The sequence below is a fragment of the Gorilla gorilla genome, chromosome 16, assembly GCF_029281585.2.
Source record: "Gorilla gorilla gorilla isolate KB3781 chromosome 16, NHGRI_mGorGor1-v2.1_pri, whole genome shotgun sequence".
NCBI lineage: Eukaryota > Metazoa > Chordata > Mammalia > Primates > Hominidae > Gorilla > Gorilla gorilla.
In genome coordinates this window covers 41,995,481-42,020,012 of record NC_073240.2, presented here as the reverse complement: position 1 = coordinate 42,020,012, position 24,532 = coordinate 41,995,481, and the positions used below count along the sequence as shown (strand labels likewise).

Genomic DNA, 24,532 nt, shown 5'->3' with positions numbered 1-24,532 from the left:
TCTTACTGTACGCTACGTTGTATAAAGTTCTTCCAGAATTAGAAGAAATTTATTCCTCAAATGCATTTAGACATTGCCAGCTCCCAATTACTAGATATAAACTAGCTTAAATTTGAAATGGTGTTTGTGACCAGCAAATTGATAGTTAAGCTTAAAATGCCCAGATATCCATCTTGGTATGGTGGCTCATGTCTGTAATTCCAGCACTTTGGGAGGCCAAGGCAGGAGGATCACTGACTGCCAGGAGTTCAACACCAGCCTGGGCAACAAAGCAAGATCCCCGTCTCTACAAAGAAAATTTAAAACACATGACTGTAGTCCTAGCTAATCAGGAGGCTGAAGTGGGAGGATCACTTGAGAGCAGGAGCTTGAGGCTGCAGTGAACTATGAATGTGCCACTGTACTCCAGCTCAGGCAACAGAGTGAGACCCTGTCTCTTAAAATAAGTAAAAATAAAAAAAGATGCCCTCATATCTATATATTTCTCTTCCTAGCTGAAAGAGAAGATAGTGCTAACGCACAATCGCTTGAAATCACTAATGAAGATTCTGAGTGAAGTGACTCCTGACCAGTCCAAGCCAGAAAACTGATCCTGTACCAAAGCTTGAGTGTCAGGTTCAGGCTTTATTGCTGTCTTCAACAACAGGTGCTGCTTAGTCATTTCTTGAAAAAGATTGGCTTCAAGAATGGAGGGGAAATGCAGTTTCTATTTACCTTTAGGCTGATTTTCCAAATTATTTGTGAAGCTGTTTTTAGAAGATGAGAGACTAAGGATTCTTCTCTTTTATAGCTATTTGCCTTAAGAACTTACTTTAGATTCTTATTGAATTCATAATACTTATCTCTGAAAATGTCTTTGACTGTAAATTTAGGAATTAAGATGCAGAGTCTCATGTGTCCTCTGATCTAAAGTTGCATGGTTGGTCTGAAAATAGAGTTGGGCTTAATGTTGACTTCTATTACTCCTGCATGGAGCAGTTGTTATGAATACTAATAAATCACTTTTTAACTTCTGTAAAATACAGATCATAATATTCTATAGGTAATGTTTAATAAATTGCCTGAATAATATACAATTTGTCTCTTTTTCAGTTGTAAACTGAGGTTAACAGAGAAATAATGAAAGCAATGATAAAACGAAACAGTTACCAAAGTACTATTTTCTATAATTTTGTTTTATGTAGCACTTTGAGTAACTTATCAAAATATTAATTTAATATATATATTTGTAAAGTGTTAGACTAGGTGCTGGGGATAAAAGGTAAGCAAAAATAGACACACTATCCTTAGAATTTATAATCTAGTCAGAGAGGGACATTCAAATAATCACATAAAGATATGTAAAATTACAGGCCTGGCGCGGTGGCTCACATCTGTAATTCCAGATTTTTGGAGGCCGAGGCAGTGGATCACTTGAGATCAGGAGTTCAAGACCAGCCTCGCCAACGTGGTGAAACCTCGTCTCTACTAAAAATACAAAAATTAGCCAGGCATGGTGGTGCGCACCTGTAATCCCAGCTACTCAGGAACCTGAGGCAGAAGAATTGCTTGAACCCAGCAGGTAGAGGCTGCCGTCAGCCGAGATCGTGCCACTGCACTCCAGCCTGGGCGACAGAGTGAAACTCCATCTAAAAAAAAAAAAAATATATGTAAAATTATGACGCTAGTAAGGGTTTTGAAGTAAAGGAACACAGGGATACACGCACATAAAGCAGGTAACTGACCTGGTCTGGGTTTCTGGGAAAGAAACCCTCTGTGTAGAAGTGAAGTTTCAGCGGTGGTCTGAAAGATGAATAGGAATTAATAAGGTGATGGAGGGATGACCTTTATGAGGTCCTTAAAAGAAGGCCTGCCTAATCAAATTTACTTTTTCAGAATGTCACTGTGGTTGTCCTATGGAAAACAGGTGGGAAGGGCAGCAAGCAGACCACTAAGGAGAGCCTTTGGCACTAGCACAATCAAGAAATTACATATCCAAGTGGTGGAGGATAGAAAAGCTAACTTGGCTGGGATGTAGCTAGCAGAATTTTTTTTTTTTTTCTTCCCGAGATGGAGTCTTGCTCTGTCGCCCAGGCTGGCGTGCAGTGGCCTGATCTCTGCGACTGCCATCTCCCGAGTGTTGAAGCGATTCTCCTGTCTCAGCCTCCTGAGTAGCTGGGATTACAGGTGCATGCCACCACGCCCGGCTAATTTTTTGTGTTTTAGTAGAGACGGGGTTTCACCGTGTTGCCCAGGGTGGTCTCGAACTCCTGAGCTCAGGCAAATCCACCCGCCTTGGCCTCCCAAACTGCTAGGATAACAGGCATGAGCTACTGCGACTGGCCTGCTTATGCTTTTTTTGAGGGGAGGGTGGTGAGACAGGGTCTCACTCTGTCACCCAGGCCTGAGTGCAGAGGTGTGAACATGGCCCACTGCAGCCTTGACTTCCTGGTCTCAAGTGATCCTCCCAACTGTATCCTGAATAGCTGGCACCACAGGTTTGTGTCACCACGCCTGGCTAATTTAAAAAAAAAAAAAAAATTGTAGAGACAAGGCCTCACTGTGGGCTCAAACTGGGCTCAAGGGATCCTCACTTCAGCCTTCTGAAGTGTTGGAATTACAGTGGTGAGCCATTGTGCTAGGTCTGATTATGCGTAGAGTTGCAAAAATTTGGTCCTATAAGCAAGGTTGATGCTTTCTGGCAAAAACCAGCACAATAAAAGCTTTTACTTTTTAAAGAATAAGACCTAACATAGGCCAGGTGCAGTGGCTCACGCCTGTAATCCCAGCACTTTGGGAGGCCGAGGCGGTTGGATCACGAGGTCAGGAGTTCCAGACCAGCCTGCCCAACATAGTGAAACCCCGTCTCTACTAAAAATACAGAAATTAGCTGAGCATGTGGCGTGCGTCTGTAGTCCCACTACTCGGGAGGCTGAGGCAGGAGAATTGCTTGAACCTGGGAGGCAGAAGTTGTGGGGAGCCAAGATCATGCCACTGCATGCCAGCCTGGGTGACAGAGCAAGACGCCGTCTCAAAAAAAAAAAGACCTAATAAATACCACATTGAGTCACCCTTGGTTGCTCTGGGTGACAGAGCAAGACTCCGTCTCTAAATAAATAAATAAATAAATAAATAAATAAATAAAATTAAATGCTTGAACTTTATGTCAAATTAAACTGGCTAGCTTTAAATAGATTTTTTTCAGATTACATGCTCACTCTAGAAAAAAGAGATGTGTGACAAAATATAGAGTGAAAGTATACTTCTTCCTTTTCTATTTTTTGAGAAGCACAATATAGCATCCTGGTAAGTGAGCAGGCTCTGGAACCAAACTGGATTGAAACTGTGGCTTGGGTACTTACTAGCCATGAACTGGAACAATTTATCTGTTTTAAGTTCCTTCTATGTAAAATAGGGATAAAAACTATAGTAATTAGAGCTGTAGTGAGCATTAAATGAGTTAATTAATGCATCTAATGTAATTAGAGCAGTGCTTATCACATAGTTGGTGCTCAATGAATACTATTATTAAACTCCATGTATGTGGATACACACATAGAGACACAAAATAAAGGCAATTACATATATGTTAGAAAAAGTATTCCAAAACTCCTTATGGCTGTAAAAGCAACATTACATATTGAGGTTTGAATGGCTGCCTGTTCCACTGTACAACACACTGGAAACTGCTACAGCTAGGTCTCAAGTAACCTGGTCCTTTGTTCTTTAACATCTGAAGAGTACTTTGGCACAGGTCTTTGGAAAGGCTCCTTCTCCCATCATCAGTATGTACTGCATTATTTAAAATTACCCATTTCAAGTAACGACACACAATGAGATTTCAGTGCATTCTCAGCCCATGCTGCTTTATTGCTAAAATATATATATACACAGGTGCAGAGTTTCCAACTTTAACAGTTCCTTTTTACATCAAAGAATTAAATTTCTTCAAAAACCCCAAAGATGCATAGATTAAGAAGCAAGCTGCCTTTTGTAATACTTAAAATAATATTCAGTGAAACTCTTAACGTCATACACCAATGGTGCAATGGAGAATATGGAGGACAGCAAGTAAACACAGTGAGCAACTCTTATTCTTACAAGGCAGTAAGTAAAGTATAATGTGAAGGACAGTCTAAGATAATCTTTCTGGTTATAAGAAATGGGTCGGTTTTATGATAAGTGCCAAGACTGTTACTGTTTAAGGATTGATGATAATGTATTACCAGAATACCTTTCTTATCCCTGGGAGAAAATATTTTTTCACTGATGGAATGACATATCACCAAGGGAGAAAAAAACCTGAATACTGTCAGTAACTAAGATACCTATTCTAACTTTAAAGAAGATTTAGGACTTCATGGAGAAATCTGTGATGTTTGGTTTCCCAAAATTAAGTATTTTAATGTGCCTTAGTGGAATAATCGGAGGAATTTAGAGAAACTCTGTACTTAATCTTTACTGGCTGACAGACATGCTATCAAGTAATTGGGGAAGACAAACTATATTCAGGATATGACATCTCACTTCATATATTTGAATGGAAACCAAACATCACAGTCACAGGAAGTCTAATTCAATTCTGAACCACTCAAAAGTTACCATTCCACTTTATTCATTCCCAAAGTTATTTGTAGCAAAATCCTACAGGAAAGAATGAAATAAAAAGTTTTCAAAAAATTTTTTTCAATCATAGAATGTAAAACCTTGAATGTGCCTTGTGAAAATCATTTAGTCTAATCTTGAATTCTATTTAGGCTTGTTTCAGACATCATGAATGCCATTTTTACGTCATTTGTCACAATCACTTGTACTTATATAAGGGTTATTTTTAAAGTCAGGAATTTTCTCAAGGAAAATTTTAAGCTACTACAGGCCAGGTGCAGTGGCTCACACCTGTAATCCCAGCACTTTGGAAGGCTAAGAGGGGGGCGGATCACGTAAGGCCAGGAGTTAAAGACCAGCCTGGCCAACATGGCGAAACCCCATCTCTACTAAAAATACAAAAATTAGCTGAGGGTGGTGGTGCATGTCTGTAATCCCAGCTACTCGAGAGGTGGAGGTTGCAGTGAGCTGAGATCACATTGCTTCACTCCAGCCTGGGTGACAGAGTGAGACTGTTTAAAAAAAAAAAATTTTTTTTAAGCTACTGCAATAAATTTGTTTATTCATCAAATAAAATAAATAGCAAGGATTTTCTTCTATTGGAAAAAATAGATAGCAAGGATTTTCTTCTAGTGGAAAAAGTTTCTCCTGTTTAACCTGGCATTAAAAGCTTTAGTCAAGAAATTGTAGTCTGGCCAAACCCATCAAGGATAAAACTTTGGCTATAAAATTTGTTTAAACTGTTTTTTTATGCAATAAAATAACAAACTAACCACAGATCTGTCAGTATTTTCAGGACTATTCTACAAAAAGGAAGTCTCCCTTATCGCAGGGGTACTTTATAGTTGGTCATTGGTAGTTGGTACCATTATCATCCACAACATGTGCCTAGTCATCTGAAAATCCTGAAATAGTGGAAATATGTGCATCCTGACTCTTTTCAACTCAAATCCCAGTTTTAAAAGACCTAAAACTTTGTCTACATAAACCATATCATAAACAAACCCCACATCCATATCTAGTTATTTTACATACTCCATACTGGCATTCCCTACTTTCCTACTCTTTCTGAAACTCTGCACCTTTCTGATTATTATAGCCATAGCAGCTAGTTTTATTCAGCATGCTTAGTTTGTGTCTTTTGTTTTCAAACATGCTTGGGGACTAATGGAACCAGGCAAGTGGTTAGAGGGTGGGCACTGCTACGCCCTAGTCCTGACAGTTTGAATGTCTTGTGGTTGCCCCCGTTTATCTTCTACTTCCCATTTTCAATGGAAGTAAGAAAAATTCTTTATTAAAACATGAAAGTAATCTGAATATATTCAAGCTATTGGTCTTAGTCTCTATTGCTTCATTATTAACAAATGCATATATAAAATAACTAGTAACCACAACACTGGACATTTCGAGTCATGCATTAGAATGTTCGTACTCTAAAACCAGAGTTAAGGTCCTGTCACTATTGCTTGCACTTTCAATCAGACCCAGTTTGAGTTTAATAAGCATGCAAAATAAATTCCTTGATTCAGAGGAATTAGGGGAAATAACAAGGATCCATGCAAGTTTCAACTCAAAAGTTGGGTTAATAATTGCTTAGAAATGCAGGTAGAAGCTCCACATCTATCACAATGCTGCTTCAGAAAAGGGATAGGAGTCATACACAAAAATGTTAAAATTAGGACCACTAGTCAGTTTTAAAAGGCTTATATGCAAATCCTGGTCCATCTGAGTAGAGAATGATGTACAAATTCTGGGAAAAGAAAGAGAATTGAGGGATGTAGAGTCTTAAGGAACTGTTAATTTTCTTGGCGATTTACTGACAACTATAACAGGAGAGCATAGGTGGTTTAGGAGGATGGTTAAGATGCTCTTAGGCAGAATGGTTTCTTTTCTGATTCATGCTAATGAGCATTACCTGCATAGCTCCCTGGGGAAAAAAATGATAACGAGCAGGGCTAATACAATGTAAACTCAAGCTATCAATACCCTGAAATTTAGCACAGCCCTCTGCTTTTTAAAACTGTTCGCCAAGGGATCCTTCCAAATAGGATATAATAGCCAAGCAATGTTCATTAATAAACTAAAGCAATCTGCTTGAACCAACAGCACCATGAGAATGTAAACTCCTGGAGGCCAAGAGTCTTCATCTTTTTGCATATCACAGATACAAGAAGAGTAAACATGAGACCACAGTAACTTTGAAAAGTAATTAACTGTATACTTTCAAGACTAGGAAAAACTTGTAGTATATTTTAGCATTTAGATGTATTAACATGGCTGTTAAGAGTAATCTTTAATTGTTCCAAGTAACTGAACTGCTGACATCATTGTACTACGTAGCGCTGTCCCCAGATAGTGCAGATGTCTGAATATTGCTTGGTTATTCCAATGTCTCTAAGACCAACTGACAGCATAGGACATTTAAAGAGGAGCTATAATCAACTTAACATAGCCTTTTCCCTGTGTGTTAGTTGTCATGTAAGAATTAAATATTAAAGAGGCACTATTTCTTAGATCTACATCACTTCGTTTTTTCCCTGGAAAAACAAAGACCCAGTCTTTTCAGGGATAGTCAAGGTGCTAAAAGGCCAAGATAGACATCAGGTGAAAGGGAGTGAAGTCACCCTAGTTCCACTATTATATTCTGATGTGAGCTGTGTGGTTCCTCAGATCAAGAAACTAGTTTGCTGGGTTCTCATTGATAAAGAATAAGCAGTCACAGGCCATAGGACACATCTATATTAGACAAGGTTTCACATCTCGCCCACCGAAACATATTCACTGGCTATTACTTTCAGTTCTTCTGCTTTGCATCTTTAAATCCTAACTCCCTAATCATAAGCATCTGAGAAATCCGGCTTATCCATGTTCTTGGGAGTTTTTTTAAAACATTAAACTCACAAACTTCTCTCCCTTTAAAAAAAATGTACCCAGGAAACCAGTGGAGAAAGATGAGGAGACAAAGCAGAAAGTATACCATTCTACAAAATAAATGCCTGTTGCTAAAACATCGTAAGCAAAAAACCCATAGAGCGGCTTCAGTGGGGCTGTAGTACATTTGTTTCCAGGTTAAGCACTATAAAGGTTTAATTTCAACAGCTCTAACCCTCTGATTTAGGAAACAAACAGGGTCTTTAACCTTTAACTTACAAAAAAGATTATTTCTCACATAAAGATAAATTCATATACATTCATACTGTTCTAAAAGAAAGTACCTTTCATATGGTCTTCATCCAGAACATTTTTTCCTTTTGTGCATTTTTTGTTTGTTTGTTTGAGGTGGAGTCTTACTGTCACCAGGCTGGAGTACAGTGGTGTGATCTCAGCTCACTGCAACCTCCGCCTCCCAGGTTTAAGTGATTCTCCTGCCTCAGCCTCCCCAGTAGCTAGCTGGGATTACAGGCATGTGCCACCATGCCCAGCTAAGTTTTGTATTTTTAGTAGAGATGGCATTTCACCATGTTGGCCAGGATGGTCCTGATCTCTTGACCTTGTGATCCGCCCACCTTGGCCTCCCAAAGTGCTGGGATTATAGGCGTGAGCCACCGCACCTGGCCTTTGTGCAACTCTTGGTTGCAGAGCCCCACAAACTCAAGTAGTATCACTTATTCTATTGTACAACCTTGCTAATGCAAATTACTATACATGCACAAACTTATTGCTACTAAAATTCTACCTCTTGAAAATTACTATGCATTTTATGGCTTTTTCTTTTTCAACAGGAAATATCCTTTCCTATATATTGTGCTATTCTGTATTCACTACCTTTTCAGGTTTTTTTTTTTTTTTTTTTTTTTTTAAGTTAAATGCTTTTCAGTAATGGATTCTCCCAGGCACTAAACTACTTAAGCCAGGAGTATAACTACTTCAAATACACTATGAGAATCTAAACTTGGGTCTCTGGAGATCTGCTGCCAGAGTCTACTTGTTCTAACCTGTGTATGCACAAGATACACCACATTATAATAGTTTTGCATTTGCTATCATACATTAGTTATGTAGAATCTGTGTCAGCAAATGCTGGACTCTCCCTAATACTGAAATTTTAAAATCACCTCAGAAAACTGCCACTTCTGAGTTCTCAAGGCAGCTTTTAGAGGTAGGAATTCCTTCTCTACAGAAAGCTATCTTATTCTTTCAGAACAAAACAACTGTTTTATTTCCACAAGTAAAGTAGATAAAAGTGAAAGCTGTCTGAGGCTTACTATACCCAAGAGAAAAAGTCTACTTACTACGTAGCAACCTAGGTAGGTGCCACCCAGCTACATTTCCAGTTCTCATGAAAAGGTCTGAAAATCCCATCAACAGACAATTCAGCACACTTGGAAATAGGAAGAGCCCTAACAAATAATTGAATACTCCAAATTACTGAGTGTTTGCACACAGCATGCTGCAAACAGGAAATGTAAATGGTCTGGAGATTAGAAAAGCACTCACTGAAGCAATTAACAGCATCTCCGTAAGACATGCAAAATGTAATTTCTTGACATACAAGGAGTAGGAAAATAATGAACCTAAAAGACATGCCATGTTAAGACATGAAAAGAGCAGGCCAGGTGGATTACTTGAGGTCAGGAGTTTGAGACCAGCCTGGCCAACACGGCAAAACCCCGTCTCTACTAAAAATACAAAAATTAGCTGGGCGTGGTGGTACGTGCCTGTAGTCCCAGCTACTCGGGAGGCTGGGGCACGAGAATCACTTGAACCCAAGAGGCAGAGGTTACAGTGAGCAAAGATTGTGCCACTGCACTCCAGCCTGGGTGACAGAGTGAAACTCTATCTCCCCCCACCCCAAAAAAAGAGCAAAGCAGAATAATTAAATGCGGTCTCATTTTGACTTGAGGTTTCATAAGACACAAAGACAGCTGGTTTCCAGATACCTTATGGAAAGCTGAAATGTCCTCAAACATAGTATCTCAGATTTTGACCCCACATTTCTATTCATAAATGAGTCTTTTGGGCCTTAATCTCTTTTCCCCAGGAAGAATATAACAGATTTAGACATTATGGAAAAAGAAAAGGTTTAGATTTTCCACTCTTTTTACACTATTTGTTATTATCAATAATTCATCCTGAAGTTTAAAATCACTAGACTCATGCACTAACCCCTAACATGGCACTACAATATGCTACCAAGCACTAATGCTTACAAAACTATACACATCTCAAAATGGAAGACATTGGTGATTTTGTTGTTCTTAAACAACTTGTAACATTTGTCCACAAGTATTAAAATATACATATATATATATATATTTCTATTGCACATATCCCGGTTTTAACTTTTCAAAAGAAAAACTGCCAGCTAACATGGATGAGCAAGGGAAAGGAAGGAAGCATGGCTACAAATCGACGTATAGTCCTGCCTAAAATTATAGCTTTTCCTATCAAGGGGACCAAAATAGACAAGAAAAAAATGTAGATGTGTTAAGTAAACACTGGGCAACTACAGCTGGAATATATCCATTTTGTTAAATGCATCTGGTCTGAAGCATGGAAGATACAATTTCAAGAGCATTAAACACTGGTTCTCTCAACTGTATATAAAGCATATAGAGACGCTGAGTCTGACAGCTATTCAAACAAGTGGGCCAGAGCTGGTTTCAATGGTGCCAAAAGTACAGGTCCTCTACCCGCTGCCAAATGATCCTACCAAAAAAGATGCCAGAAGTACACAGAGAAGATGGGTTTAACAGACACCTGGAAGGTGTCTCCATTCTCCATGATATGACATTTTCAACATACTAGTGGAACCCATATATGTAGGCTCCATTCTGTCTTGAACAGTTCCAAAATATTAAAGAAAAACATCAGGAAGTTGGTAGATTACTTAAGAGAAAAATTTGAGTTACTTTTAACCAAAGTGATTTCTATTATGCTTTTATCACTCAGTAGCTGCCCTCAAAAAAAGAAATATTTTATATATAATATGTAATTATTTTACTGAAAGTATTTCTTACCCATTTCAAATGGGCTGATTGACCAATCTCACTAATAATAAGAGTGCTCACCATTTCCCATTTTAGGCCATTTTTATCACTCTCAAATTTTGGTGAATCTTCCCTAAGTTCCCAGCATCACAGCATTCATGGACCTGAGTAAACATTCCGGAAAACACAGAGATGTTCCAATACTCTGTTCTTAATTTCATCTAATTAGTTTTAAAATTTATTCTCTACTCACAAGAAGCATAAATAAAGGTTTCACTCTTATATAAAGACCTGACAATACATACAATGGTCCTCTACTGATTTGGAAGCAAAGACAGTTTTCTACGACAGTCTGTTCTTTATAACGTATAACTGTTGTGGGAAAAAAGACAATCCATTTCTTATTGTAATTATTTTTCTTATTTGAGGTTTCTTTTCCACGATGACCCAACCACAAGTTTGGGAACATTGCTTCTGAGGCCCATTCTCTGATGAGAAAGTTCAGTCCCAACTGGGGAAAGTACCTGAGTCCCAGCCTTTTCAGCCTAGAAATCAGGCTGAGCGTGGTGGTGCGTGCCTGTAATCCTAGCTACTTGGGAGGCTGAGGCAGGAGAATCGCTTGAACCCGGGTGGGAGAGACTGCAGTGAGCAGAAATCATGCATCACTCCAGCCTGGGCAACAGAGAGAGACTGCCTCAAAAAATAAATAAATAAATAAATAAAAATCAAACATCCAAGTATCGACCTTGGGTTGCAGGAAGAGTTAATCTTATGCGTTTATAAAAAAAAAAAACTATATAATGTGAAACACCATAAAGTCAGATGGCACTGCATGAGGGATTTTTCCTTTTTCTTAAGGAAAAGGAGTTACATGGAAAATTCTCTCATCCTCCCCCCTCTGCCCCCAACTCCTCTATGTCCAAAGTTTTTTTTATTTTTCTGAGACAGAGTCTCACTCTGTCGCCCAGGCTGGAGTGCAGTGGTGCAATCTCAGTTCACTGCAACCTCCGCCTCCTGGGTTCAAGCAATTCTCCTGCCTCAGCCTCACGAGTAGCTGGGATTACAGGTATCTACCACCACGCCTGGCTAATTTTCTATTTTTAGTAGAGATGGGGTTTCTCCATGTTGGTCAGGCTGGTCTCAAACTCCCAACCTCAGGTGATTTGCCTGCCTTGGCCTCCCAAAGTGTTGGGATTACAGGCGTGAGCCACCACACCCGGCCTAGGTTTTTGTTTAAAATTGGGCCTTTGTTCCTATTCAGTAAATCTATGTCACAGGATGAGCCAGGATTTAAATATACAAATATAAATTTTTAGTATCTTTCACGTCAAATTAGAAACACATATTTGGAATTTACTGCTGCAGTCTCAACTGTGCTTATCATGGTAGTGGCTGAAACTGGAAGACATTTTTTTTAAACCCTGAAGTCATTCATACTTGCTACTTCTTTAGTCTTCTTGCTTGGAATGAAAAGTATTCACAAATACCACCACCTAAGCACCTGTTTCAAATGAAACTCAGCCTTCTGCTTGCAAAATGATGTCTTTATAATTAAGCAAATAGCAAAAGACCCATGCGAGTTGCTTCTTTCTTCCTGGAGATGTTAGCAGGATAACTGGAATCCTAGGAGCTCCTCTGTGTTGAATTTGAGAGGCAGAACAAAAAGAAAAGTGGCCTTTTCCATTCCAAATCATGGAGGTAATGTGTAGACAAGTGATAGCCACATTTCAAGAACAGGGAAAGTAACTGGGTAAAAGAAGCAGGACTACCCACTCTAGGAGACAACATAGAGACACCTAGAAATACAAAATAAAAACAGAAAGATTAGGACAGGTACTTTTGCATAAGCTGACTCAAAACAATATCTAAAATGTAAAGAAAAGAATAGGCCGGGTGCAGTGGCTTACATCTGTAAACCCAGCACTTCGGGAAGCCGAGGCGGGTGGATCACCAGGTCCGGAGTTCAAGACCAGCCTGGCCAACATGGTGAAACCCCGTCTCTACTAAAGATACAAAAATTAGCTGGGTGTGGTAACGGGTGCCTGTAGTCCCAGCTACTCAGGAAGCCGAGGCAGGAGAATCGCTTGAACCTGGGAGGCAGAGATTTCAGTGAGCCAAGATTGCATCACTGCACTCAGCCCAGGCAACAGAACGTGACTCCGTCTCAAACAAACAAACAAACAAAAAGAATATTTTGGATTACATATTATCTAAAAGAAAATGACCAACCATAACACCAAATTCAGTACTATTATCAGAAAAGCAGTAACAGCTAGAAAAAAAAAAATACAAGCATGATACAAAAAAAGCTGGATTTATACAAGCATGATACAAAAAACTTTTGCATATAAAACATTTTTGTTTGTTTGTTTTGTTTTTGTTCTTTTTTTGAGACAGAGTCTTACTCTGCTGCCCAGGCTGGAGTGCAGTGCTGTGATCTCAGCTCATTGCAACCTCTGCCCCCTGGGTTCAAGTGATTCTCCTGCCTTAGCCTCCCGAGTAGCTGGCATTACAGGCATGTACCACAACACCCGGCTAATTTTTGTATTTTTAGTAGAAACGGGGTTTCACCATGTTGGCCAGGCTGGGTTCAAACTCCTGACCTCAAGTGATCCACTCACCTCAGCCTCCCAAAGTATTGGGATTACAGGCGTGAGCCACTGGGCCCGGCCACATTTGTGTTTTAAAGTAGCACTGAGCCAGGTGCAGCAGCTCACACCTGTAATCCCAGCACTTTAGGGAGGCTGAGGCAGGGGGATCCCTTGAGCCCAGGAATTGGAGACCAGCCTGGGCAACATATCAAGACCTCACTCTACAAAAAATAAAAATTAGCAGGGCGTGGTGGTGCCCTCTTGTGGTCCCAGCTACTTTGGAGGAGGCTGAAGCAGGAGGATCGCTTGAGCCCTGGAGGTTGAGGTTGCAGTGAGCCATGATTGCACCACTGCACTCAGCTTGGGCAACAGAGTGAGACTCTGTCTCCAAAAAATAAAAATGAAAAATAAGGTAGCACTGCATCTTCGCTTGCACCTCGTATCAAAAGAAAAAAGAAACAAACACAAGTAGCACTGTACTCCAAATTTGATATCTAAATATATAATACTCAAAACCATATATATCTTACTCTGAATCACCTTCAACTACCAGCAATAAACGATATTTTATAAAATATAACTGTAAGTAAAATATATACTGTTCCATTATCACCAAATGTAAACATGTAAATACTAAATCAAGGCCAGGCACAGTGGCTCACGCCTGTAATCCCAGCAGTTTGGGAGGCCTAGGCGGATCACCTGAGGTCAGGAGTTCAAGACCAACCTGGCCAACATGTTAAAAATACAAAATCTCTATTAAAAATACAAAAAAATTAGCTGGGCGTGGTGGCGGGTGCCTGTAATCCCAGCTATTCAGGAGGCTGAGGCAGGAGAATCACTTGAACCTGGAGGCGGAGGTTGCAGTGAGCCAAGATTGTGCCACTGCTCACCAGCCTGGGTAACAAGAGTGAGACTGTCTGAAAATTTTTTTTAAGAAGTACATCAAGTTCATTGCTGCTAAATCTAAAAACTGTTAAATTTGCAAAAAGAAGTTAGACACAAAAGGGCAAATATTGTATAATTCCACTTACATCAGATACAACAGTCAAATTCATAGAGATTTAGAGTAGAGAGGTTACCAGGGCTGTGGGAGCAGAGATGGGGAGATTAATGAGTACTGAGTTTGTTTGAAATGATGAAAAAATTCTAGAGATAATGGTAATGGGTATACAACAATGTGGAATATACTTAATGCCAATAAATTGTACACTGTAAAATATTTAAGAGTTTTGTTATGTATGTTCTACAATAATAAATACATCACAGATGCCCGTCAAAGGCTTAAATGATTTTAGGTTACAAAAATGGCCAATAGCGATTCGCTAACTAGTCTTTCTAGCCCACTATTTTCAGTCTGTCATATACATTAAAAAATACCTCAACTGTAAATTGAACCTAAATAACCTCTTCTGGTTGAAGATAGGGTTCTTATTCAAAGCCTAGGAAAGCCAAACGTATATTAATCCAGAATCAAATCAGGAGGAAAAATAGTGCAGAATTTGCACTTGTTGCAAAAGCAGCATGGAAGAAGAAAAAGTAAAGATCCACAGGTACACCTTTAGAACCCTATGAGCAGCAGGGCTGCTTCATTACAGAGGCTGACTTGAAACCCAGGAGGTGGAGGTTGCAGTAAGCTAAGATAGCGCCATTGCCCTCCAGACCAGCAACAGAGCAAGACTGTCTCAAAAAAAAAAAAAAAAAAAAAGTGTATGTAAAAAAAATGCACACCTTGGCCGGGTGCGGTGGCTCACATCTGTAATCCCAGCACTTTGGGCGGCCAAGCTGGGAGGATCATGAGGTCAGGAGTTCGAGACCAGCCTGGCCAACATGGTGAAACCCCCGTCTCTACTAAAAATACAAAAATTAGCCAGGTGAGGTGACGGGTGCCTGTAATCCCAGCTACTCGGGAGGCTGAGGCATGAGAATTGCTTGAAACCGGGAGCTGGAGGTTGCAGTGAGCCGAGATCAGGCCACCTGCACTCCACCCTGGGTGACAGAGCAAGACGCCATCTGGATGGGGGAGGAAGCACACCTTGAACATATATAAACTTTGTCCCCCAAACAATCTATATCTTAATATTAGGCAATAACACTAGCAAATCATAAGCTTATATTCTCTTCAAAATGCCCAATTTCATATCTCAGACATGACTATTCAATTTATACACTCTTACACACAGGTATCTATGTGTATGTATCATTAACGGCAGGATGTAACTAACCCATTTGAGGATGGCTGTCTGGGCACAGTGGCTCACACCTATGATCCCAGCACTTTGGGAGGCTGAGGTGGGGAAAGACTGCTTGAGCCCACGAGTTCGAGACTAGCCTGGCAATATACTGAGATTCTGTCTCTACAAAAACTGAAAAAAATAGCAAGTGCGGTGGCATGTGCCTGTAGTCCCGACTACCCAGGAGGCTGAAGTGGGAGAATCGCTTGAGCCCAGGAGGTGAAGTTGTAGTGAGCTGAAACTGTGCCACTGCACTCCAGCCTGGGCGACAGTGAGACCCTGTCTCAAAACAAACAACAACAAAACTCAGAATGGCTGAATAAATAGCAGCTTAGTGTAAAAGCCAAAATTTATGACCTTCAGTTCCTCCTAAGATCTGCACCCTGATCTCTTCTGACCATAGCTCGATCATGGGCTCTAACCACAATGGACTCTGCTCTTTCTGAAACGTTAGGCATGCTCCTTACAGCCTTTGTAGTGGCTGTTCCCACACTGGGAAGACTCTTCCCCCAGGTATCTGCGTAACTAGTCCCCTTGCAGGTCTCTAAATATCACTTCTTCAATGAGGCCTACCTTGGGCCCCTACATAAACCTGTATCTTCCCCTCATCCTACACACAGATACTCTCCCAACACTGCCCTTTATCCTGCTCCACTTTTCCCTTTATCCACAGCACGTGACACTATCTAGGAACTTACAAGAGGTACTTATTTCATTTCTCACTTACTGTTTTGTCTAAAATGTAAGATCCACTGGAAGGATCCTGTTTTGTTCACTGATGAATTACAAGCACCCAGAATAGCATGTGACCCATGGTAAGCACTTGATGAAAATTTGTTGAGTAGTTTGGGTGCCGTGGCTCACCCCTGTAATCCTAGCACTTTAGGAGGCCAAGGTGGGTGGATCACCCAAGGTCAGGAGTTCGAGACCAGTCTGGCCAACATGGCAAAACCCCATCTCTACTAAAAATACAAAAATTAGCCAGGCATGGTGACATACGCCTGTAGTCCCAGTTACTTGGGAGGCTAAGGCAGGAGGACAACTTGAGTCCGAGGGGCAGACGTTGCAGTGAGGCGAGATCGCACCACTGCATTCCAACCTGCGTGACAGAGCGAGACTTTATCTTAAAAAAAAAAAAAAAAATTAAAAATAAAAAAAATCTGTTGAATACATGAATAGTAGGGCTCTTAAATGCTTAGCCAACATGAACTAAAAACATAACTAGACACAATCTAGAAAACCTAGTTTTCTTTGAGATGGAGTCTCACTCTATCGCCTGGGCTGGAGTACAATGGCACAATCTCGACTCACTGCAACCTCTGCCTCCCAGGTTCAAGCGATTCTCCTGCCTCAGCCTCCCGAGTAGCTGGGATTACAGGTGCCCGCCACTATGCTAATTTTTTTTGTATTTTTAGTAGAGATAGGGTTTCAGGATGTTGACCAGGCTGGTCTCAAACTCCTGACCTGTTTTTTGTATTTTTAGTAGCGATAGGGTTTCACCATGTTGACCAGGCTGGTCTCGAACTCCTGACCTCGTGATTCACCCGCCTCGGCCTCCCAAAGTGGTGGGGTTACAGGCGTGAGCTACCACAACCAGCTGCTGAAAATCTAGTTTTCTGGATTTATCAACTGCAACTATACAACGGATACACAAAACTTACAAATAAATTTCCCCTGAAGTTGGCCTCACATTAGGTACTTTCAAGTGGCTGAGGTTACTCACTTGCTTACTGGTGCTGATTATACAAAGTAACTTTCTACTAAAAAACCTGACTTATTGGGAGGATCGAAAAGGAGAACAGGCCGGGCATGGTGGCTCACGCCTGTAATCCCAGCACTTTAGGAGGCCGAGGCGGGTGGATCACCTGAGGTCAGGAGTTCGAGACCAGCCTGACCAACATGGAGAAACCCCATCTCTACTAAAAATACAAAATTAGCTGGGCGTGGTGGTGCATGCCTGCAATCCCAGCTACTCGGGAGGCTGAAGCAGGAGAATCGCTTGAACCCGGGAGGTGGAGGTTGCAGTGAGCTGAGATTGTGCCATTGCACTCCAGCCTGGGCAACAAGAGCGAAACTCTGTCTCAAAAAAAGAAAAAAAAAAAAAATTTATGTGGACACCTTAGGTAAGCTAGCTTGTGAGCCAATGATTTTCTGTGCTAGCCAGCCTCCAAAATAGCCACCAGTGATTGCTGCCTCCTGGTATTCAGGCCTTTTTACAGTATCCTCCAACAATGAATCAGGGTTAATCTATGTGACTGTTGTATAATAAAGACTTTGACTGCCCTTTGTTCCTGGAAAGGATACTCTAAATCCTTAGAATTTGGAGTAAATAAGCCAGTGGAAATTAAATAATACACTCCTAAACTAGTGAGTCAAAAAATAAATCAAAAAGGAAATTACAAAGTACCTTGAGACAAATGAAAACTTAACAAAAACTTATGGGATGTGGTGAAAGCAATGCTAAGAGGGAAATTTATAGCTGTAAATGCTCACATCAAAATAGACCTCAGCCAGCAGTGGTGGAACATGCCTGTAGTCCCAGCTACTCAGGAGGCTAAGGTGGGAGAATCACTTGAGGCCAGGAGTGCGAGGCTGCAGTGTGCCATGATCACACCTGAGAAAAGCCACTGAACTCCAGCCTGGGTAACAGAGCAAGACCTTGTTTCTAAAAAGTTGGCCAGGCACAGTGTCTCACACCTGTAATCCCAGCACTTTGGGAGGCCGAGGCAATTGGATCACTTGAAGTCAGGAGTTTGAGACCAACCTGATCAACATGGGGAAAACCCACCTCTACTAAAAATACAAAAATTATCTGGGCATGGTGGCGCATACCTGTAATTCCAGCTACTCGGGAGGCTGAGGCAGGAGAATTGCTTGAACCCGGGAGGCAGAGGTTGCAGTGATCTGAGATTGTGCCACTGCACTCTGGCCTGAGCAACAGAGTGAAACTCCGTCTCAAAAAAAAAAGTAAAAAGACCTCAAATCAACCAACCTAACTTTAAAGGAACTAAAAACAATAAGAAAACCAACGAAATCAAAAGCTGGTTCTAAGAGGGTCATGGGAATCTCCAAATCTGTAGCCACTTGGTCGAAAATGCAGGTGGCTGGAGCTACCTCCGAAGTACAGCTGGCATCTGAAGTGAGGACAGTCTTGTTGAGGACCATGCCCTTTGACCTGTGAGGTCTATGCTAATTCTTGGGTGGTGTCAGAAATGTATTGCCATGGCCAGGCTCAGTGGCTCATGCCTGTAATCCCAGCACTTTGGGAGGCCAAGACGGGCGGATCACGAGGTCAGGAGGTCGAGACCATCCCAGCTAACACCGTGAAACCCCGTCTCTACTAAAAATACAAAAAATTAGCTGGGCGTGGTGGCAGACGCCTGTAGTCCCAGCTACCTGGGAGGGTGAGGCAGGAGAATGTGAACCCAGGAGGCGGAGCTGGCAGTGAGATTGCACCACTGCACTCCAGCCTGGGGAACAAAGCAAGACTCCGTGTCAAAAAAAAAAAAAGAAATGTATTGCCATGTACCACTTGATGTCAGAATACTGACCAACAGAACAAGGAGGAAGTGACAGTGAGTGACTTCTGCGGCAAAGTCATAGAGTAGACTATGGCTTTTGCCTTATTCTCTTAGATTGCTTGTTTAGGGAGAAGCCAGCCACCGTATAAGAGTACTCACACAGCCCTGAAAGAGGCCTACATTGGGAGGAAATGAAACTTCCCCCTAAACAGCATGAATGTGCAGGCATGTAAATGTGTCACCACAGAACTCCATCAGACTTCAAGCTTTTTTTTTTTTTTTTTTGAGACGGAGTCTTGCTCTGTCGCCCAGGCTGGAGTACAGTAGCGTGCCATCTCTGCTCACTGCAAGCTCCGCCTCCCAGGTTCATGCCATTCTCCTGCCTCAGCCTCCCCAGTAGCTGGGATTACAGGCGCCCAACACCACACCCGACTAATTTGTGTGTGTGTTTTTAGTAGAGACAGGGTTTCACCGTGTTAGCCAGGATGGTCTTGATCTCCTGACCTCGTGATCCGACCGCCTTGGCCTCCCAAAGTGCTGGGATTACAGGCATGAGCCACCGTGCCTAGCCAGATTTCAAGCTTTTAAGAGACCCTAAGCCAGAACTTCCCCAGAGCTAAGCTATTACCAAATTCTTGAGAGACGTAATACATATTTGTTGTTGTTTTAATCTACTGAGTTTTGGGTTATTTGTTATACAGCAATAACTAATATACTTTGCTTCCTCTAAGGACAGAGAGAATGATGTATCCCGGGAGTTAGTGCCCCTTTTTTACTTCGCTATGTAAATAGGGAATTTAGAATATATTTCACAAAACACAATGAATACTATTATCACTATCAATCAAATTAAGTTTATAAGTGTCATATTAAAAAAAAACCTTCCTAGCTGGGCGTGGTGGCAGGCCTGTAATCCTAACTACTCAGGAGGCTGACGCAGGAGAATCGCTTGAACCCCGGAGGCGGAGGTTGCAGCAAGCACCAATGTACTCTAGCCTGAGCAACAGAGTGAGACTCTGTCTCAAAAAATAAATAATTTAAAAAAAAAAAAAAACAACTTACCAGGCGCGGTGGCCCACGCCTGTAATCCTAGCACTTTGGGAGGCTGAGGGGGGTGGATCACCTGAGGTCAGGAGTTGGAGACCAGCCTGGCCAACATGGCAAAACTCCATCTCTAATAAAAATACAAAAATTAGCTGGGTGTGGTGGCAGACACCTATAATCCCAGGTACAAGAGAGGCTGAGGCAGGAGAATAGCTTGAACCTGGGGGGTGGAAGTTGCAGGGAGCTGAGATTGTGCCACTTCACTCCAGCCAGGGCAAAAAACCAAAACAAACAAACAACAACAAAAAAACTTGCTGGGCTAGGTGCTCAATTTCTGCCCCCTAGATAGGGATATACTATATCGATGTAAAATTGTTGCTTGAGCAAAAATTTAAGTTGTCATTTATCAAATATTTATTCAGTGCTTCCTTTGAAAATTCTAAATTATTTATTTGAATAAATATATGCACGAGATAAGGTAAAATAGGGTAAACAGTGTTTCTTGCATATCCTTTTAGGAATATTCTATGGCTACAAAACATCTCTAGAGACATTTCCCACAAATGAAAGCACACTATATATTGTTCTGTACCTTGCTTTTTCTGTTAATGTATCTTAGAGATCATTCCACATCAGGACAAAGTACCAGTCTGTAAGTAAAGTACTACCTTTGATGTACTTTATTTACATCAGTTCTCTACACCATATATAATATATATATATATATATATATATTTTTTTTTTTCCCTGAGACAGTGTTGCTTTGTCGCCCAGGCAGTGGTGCAATCTCAGCTCACTGCAACCTCTACCTCCCAGGTTCAAGCAATTCTCCTGCCTCAGCCTCCAGAGTAGCTGAGACTACAGGCACGTACCACTATGCCCGACTAATTTTTGTATTTTTAGTAGAGACACAGTTTCACCATGTTGGCCAGGCTCATCTCTAACTCCCGACCTCAAAGAACCCACCTGCCTTGGCCTCCCAAAGTGCTGGGATTACAGGTGTGAGCTAACACACCCAGCCTACAGATGGATATTTAGATTACTATAAATATTGTGCTATACCAATGTCAAGTTTCTATTATTGTCTACTTGGACTTAAAGTTGTAAATCCAAGTGGTAAGGCCTTCTTCACTCTAAAGGGCATTTTGCCTCATCAGTTTTTATTCCCTTTCTTACTACTGATATATATATATCAATCATATATATCATATATACACACACATATATACATATACATACAAAGATTGTTTTATTTTTCAATGTTTTTATTGTGAAAAAATACACATAAAATTCACCATATTAACCCTTTCGAGTATACAATTCAGTAGTATTAAGTACATTCATACTGCTGTGCAACCATCACCGTAATCCATCTCCAGGACTCATTTCTTCTTCCCAAACTGAAACCCTGTACACATTACACAGTAATTCCCTCTCGCTGCCCTTCCTGCAACCCCTGGCAACCATCATTCTACTTTCTGTCTCTATAATTCTGATGCTGCCCAAGCTGGGGTGTAGTGGCTATTCACAGGCACAATCAGCGTACTGCAGCCTTGAACTTCAGGCCTCAAGCAATCCTACTACCTCAGTTTCCAGAGTAGCTGGGACTACATACAAGGTTTCAATCCTTGAAGCAGTTGTACACTGAATGGTTTTCATATAAATAATCAAGGTATAAGTAGGTGTTAATGGGTTGAACTGTGTCCTCCCAATATTCGTATGTTAGAAGTCCTGGCCCCTACTACCTCATACTGTGACCTTATTTGGTAATAGAGTCATTACAGATGTCAGCAGCTAAGATGAGGTCATTAACAGAGCAGGATGGACCCCAATCCAGTATGACTAGTCTCCTTATATTAGGACTCAGATACACACACAGGAAGAACTTCATGTGAAGAATGGAGTTATGCTGCCACAAGTTAAGGAACCACAAGAAATTAGAAGGACTGGAAATTTTTTTTTTCAGTGCATTCAGAGGGACGACCCTGCCAACACTTTGGTTTTAGACATCTGACCTTTATTTATAACTATCAAACAATTTCTGTTATTCTAAGCTACCCAATTTGTGGTGCTTTGTTACAGCAGGCCTAGGAAACTAAAACTAACACAGTAGGTATGAAGCCTATTTTGCAGATATAATGTCACTGTCAATTAAGAAAGGACACACTGGCCAGGCGCGGTGGCTCACACCTCCAATCTCAGCACTTTGGGAGGCTGAGGTGGGCGGATCACGAGGTCAGGAGTTCAAGACGAGCCTGCCCAATATGGTGAAACCCCATCGCTACTAAAAATACAAAAATTAGCTGGGCGTGGTGGCAGGTGCCTATAATGTCAGCTACTGAGGAGGCTGAGGCAGGAGAATCGCTTGAACCCGGGAGGCGGAGGTTGCAGTGAGCCAAGATTGCGCCATTGCACTTCAGCCTGGGCGACAAGAGCAAAACTCTGTCTCGAAAAAAAAATTAAATAAATATATTCTAAAATTTGCCTGGTTTAAGAGAAGAATGAATTATTACTAACTGTTCGCGGGAGTGCAGATCGGAACAGCCACTATGGAAAAACAGTATCGAAATTTTTTTTTCAGACGGAATCTCACTCTGTAGCCCAGGCTGGAGTGCAGTGGCGCGATCTCGGCTCATGGCAACCTCCGCCTCCCAGGTTCAAGCGATTCTCCTGCCACAGCCTCCTGAGTAGCCAGGATTACAGGCATGAGCCACCGCGCCCAGCTGGGAAGTTTCTAAAGAAATTAAAAATGGAACCACCACATAACCCAGCACTCCCTCTTCTGGGCATATAACCAAAAAACATGAAATCACTTCATAAAGATGTCTGCACTCCTATGTTCAGTGGAACATTATTCACAATAGCCAAGATATGGAAACAACCTAACTGTCCATCATCAATGGATGAATGGATAAACTGTAGAAACTACAGTGCATATATATGATGGCATATGTTACTCAGCCCTAAAAAAGAATGAGATCTTGGCCAGGCGCAGTGGCATATGCCTGTAATCCCAGCACTTTGGGATGAAGTCAGGAGTTTGAGACCAGCCTGGCCAAAATGGTGAAATCCTGTCTCTACTAAAAAAATATAAAAATTAACCAGGCGTGGTGGCGCAAACCTGTAATCCTGGCTACTTGGGAGGCAGAGGCAGAAGAATCGCTTGAATTAGGGAGGCAGAGGTTGCAGTGAGCTGAGATAGCACCACTGCACTCCAGCCTGAGTGCAGTGACAGAGCAAGTGCTAAGACAGCAAGACTGTCTCAAAAAAAAAAAAAAAAAACAAAAAAAAAACATTTTGCCATTTGTCACAGCATAGATGAGTCAGGAGGACTGAAAGAAAAACACTGCACAATCTCATTTACATGTGAAATTTTTTAAAAAAATCAAATATACAGAGTTAGAGAACAAAACAGTGATGGGGGAGTTAGTAAAGGAAGAGATATAGGTCAGAGAATATAAAGGAACAGGTACGTAGGCTGAACAAGTCTAACGATCTAATGTACAACATGACAACTATAGGTAATAAAATTGTACTGTAAACAGGATCCATGCTAAATGAGATTTTAGCTGTTGCCACAAAAACAAAACAGCTATGTGAGACAATGGATGTTAATTTACTGCACTGTAGAAACCTTTTTACTATCTATATGTATCCCATAACATCATGCTGTATACCTGAAATATACACAAAATTTATTTAAATAAAACCACCCAGTAACATTTTTTTTTTAATTGTTATTTTTGTGTGAGATGGAGCCTGTCTCTGTCGCCCAGGCTGGAGCGCAGTGGCGCAATCTTAGCTCGCTGCAGCCTCCGCCTCCCAAGTTCAAGCAATTCTCCTGCCTCAGTCTCCCAAGTAGCTGGGATTACAGGCGCGTGCCACTACACCTGCTTAATTTTTGTATTTTTTGTAGAGATAGGGTTCCCCCATGTTGCCCAGGCTGGTCTCAAACTCCTGACCTCAAGTGATCTGCCCACCTCGGCCTCCCAAACTGCTGGGATTACAGGCGTGAGCAACCGGACCAGGCCTATTTTTTAATCATTTGATTTCCTTCAATCTAATTAAATATGTGTCTGTTTTCTTTAGACAGTAAAAATTATTGGTAGTTTGAGCAAATGATCAAGATTACTCCTTTTTATTTAATACATTTCTTTTGTTGAAAAATAAAAGATTTAACTTAAATTTCAATAGCTTACAGTCATTTTTCATGTTCGTCTTCTGCTGAAGCTAACGGCTTATTGTTCCACTTCTATGTACCTGTTTTCAAGCTGCTTAAACAGTATTTGGAACGATTAGCCCACAATTACTTACTTGCCAAGTCCTGAGTTCAGAATTTTGTGTTTGAGATGAATATAAAAGCACCTAAAGGTCAAGGAAAATTTTCTTCCTGTGATAAGGAACCTAAAAAGAAAAAGAACATTAAGGATATGGCCCTCACTGGTGCTAGTAATTTTAGTATACAATATTACTCAAACCGACAAGCTATTGTTAAGAAAAATCAATATCATAAACTATTCAAAAGGAACAGTAAGAAAGCAGTTACTCTCTACCTGCACTGGCATTAATTTTAAAAAGATGTCAAGTCTTGGAGCAGTGATTCTCAAGCTTTTATGAAACACTGTCCT

General features: G+C 41.0%; 1 protein-coding gene across 2 annotated transcripts in view; it reads left to right on the top strand.

The window, feature by feature from the left end:
* OIP5 (Opa interacting protein 5) overlaps positions 1-11,469 on the top strand; it is a 31,508-nt gene extending 20,039 nt beyond the window's left edge. The window contains exon 5 of one of the 2 annotated variants that reach the window (XM_004056013.4): positions 495-11,469. In XM_004056013.4, coding sequence (XP_004056061.2) covers positions 495-590 — 96 coding nt within the window. In that variant the 3' untranslated portion in view covers positions 591-11,469. The remainder of the gene's footprint in view (positions 1-494) is intronic. The other variant, XM_055363427.2, reaches the window with a different exon arrangement.
* Positions 11,470-24,532: the final 13,063 nt, after the last annotated feature.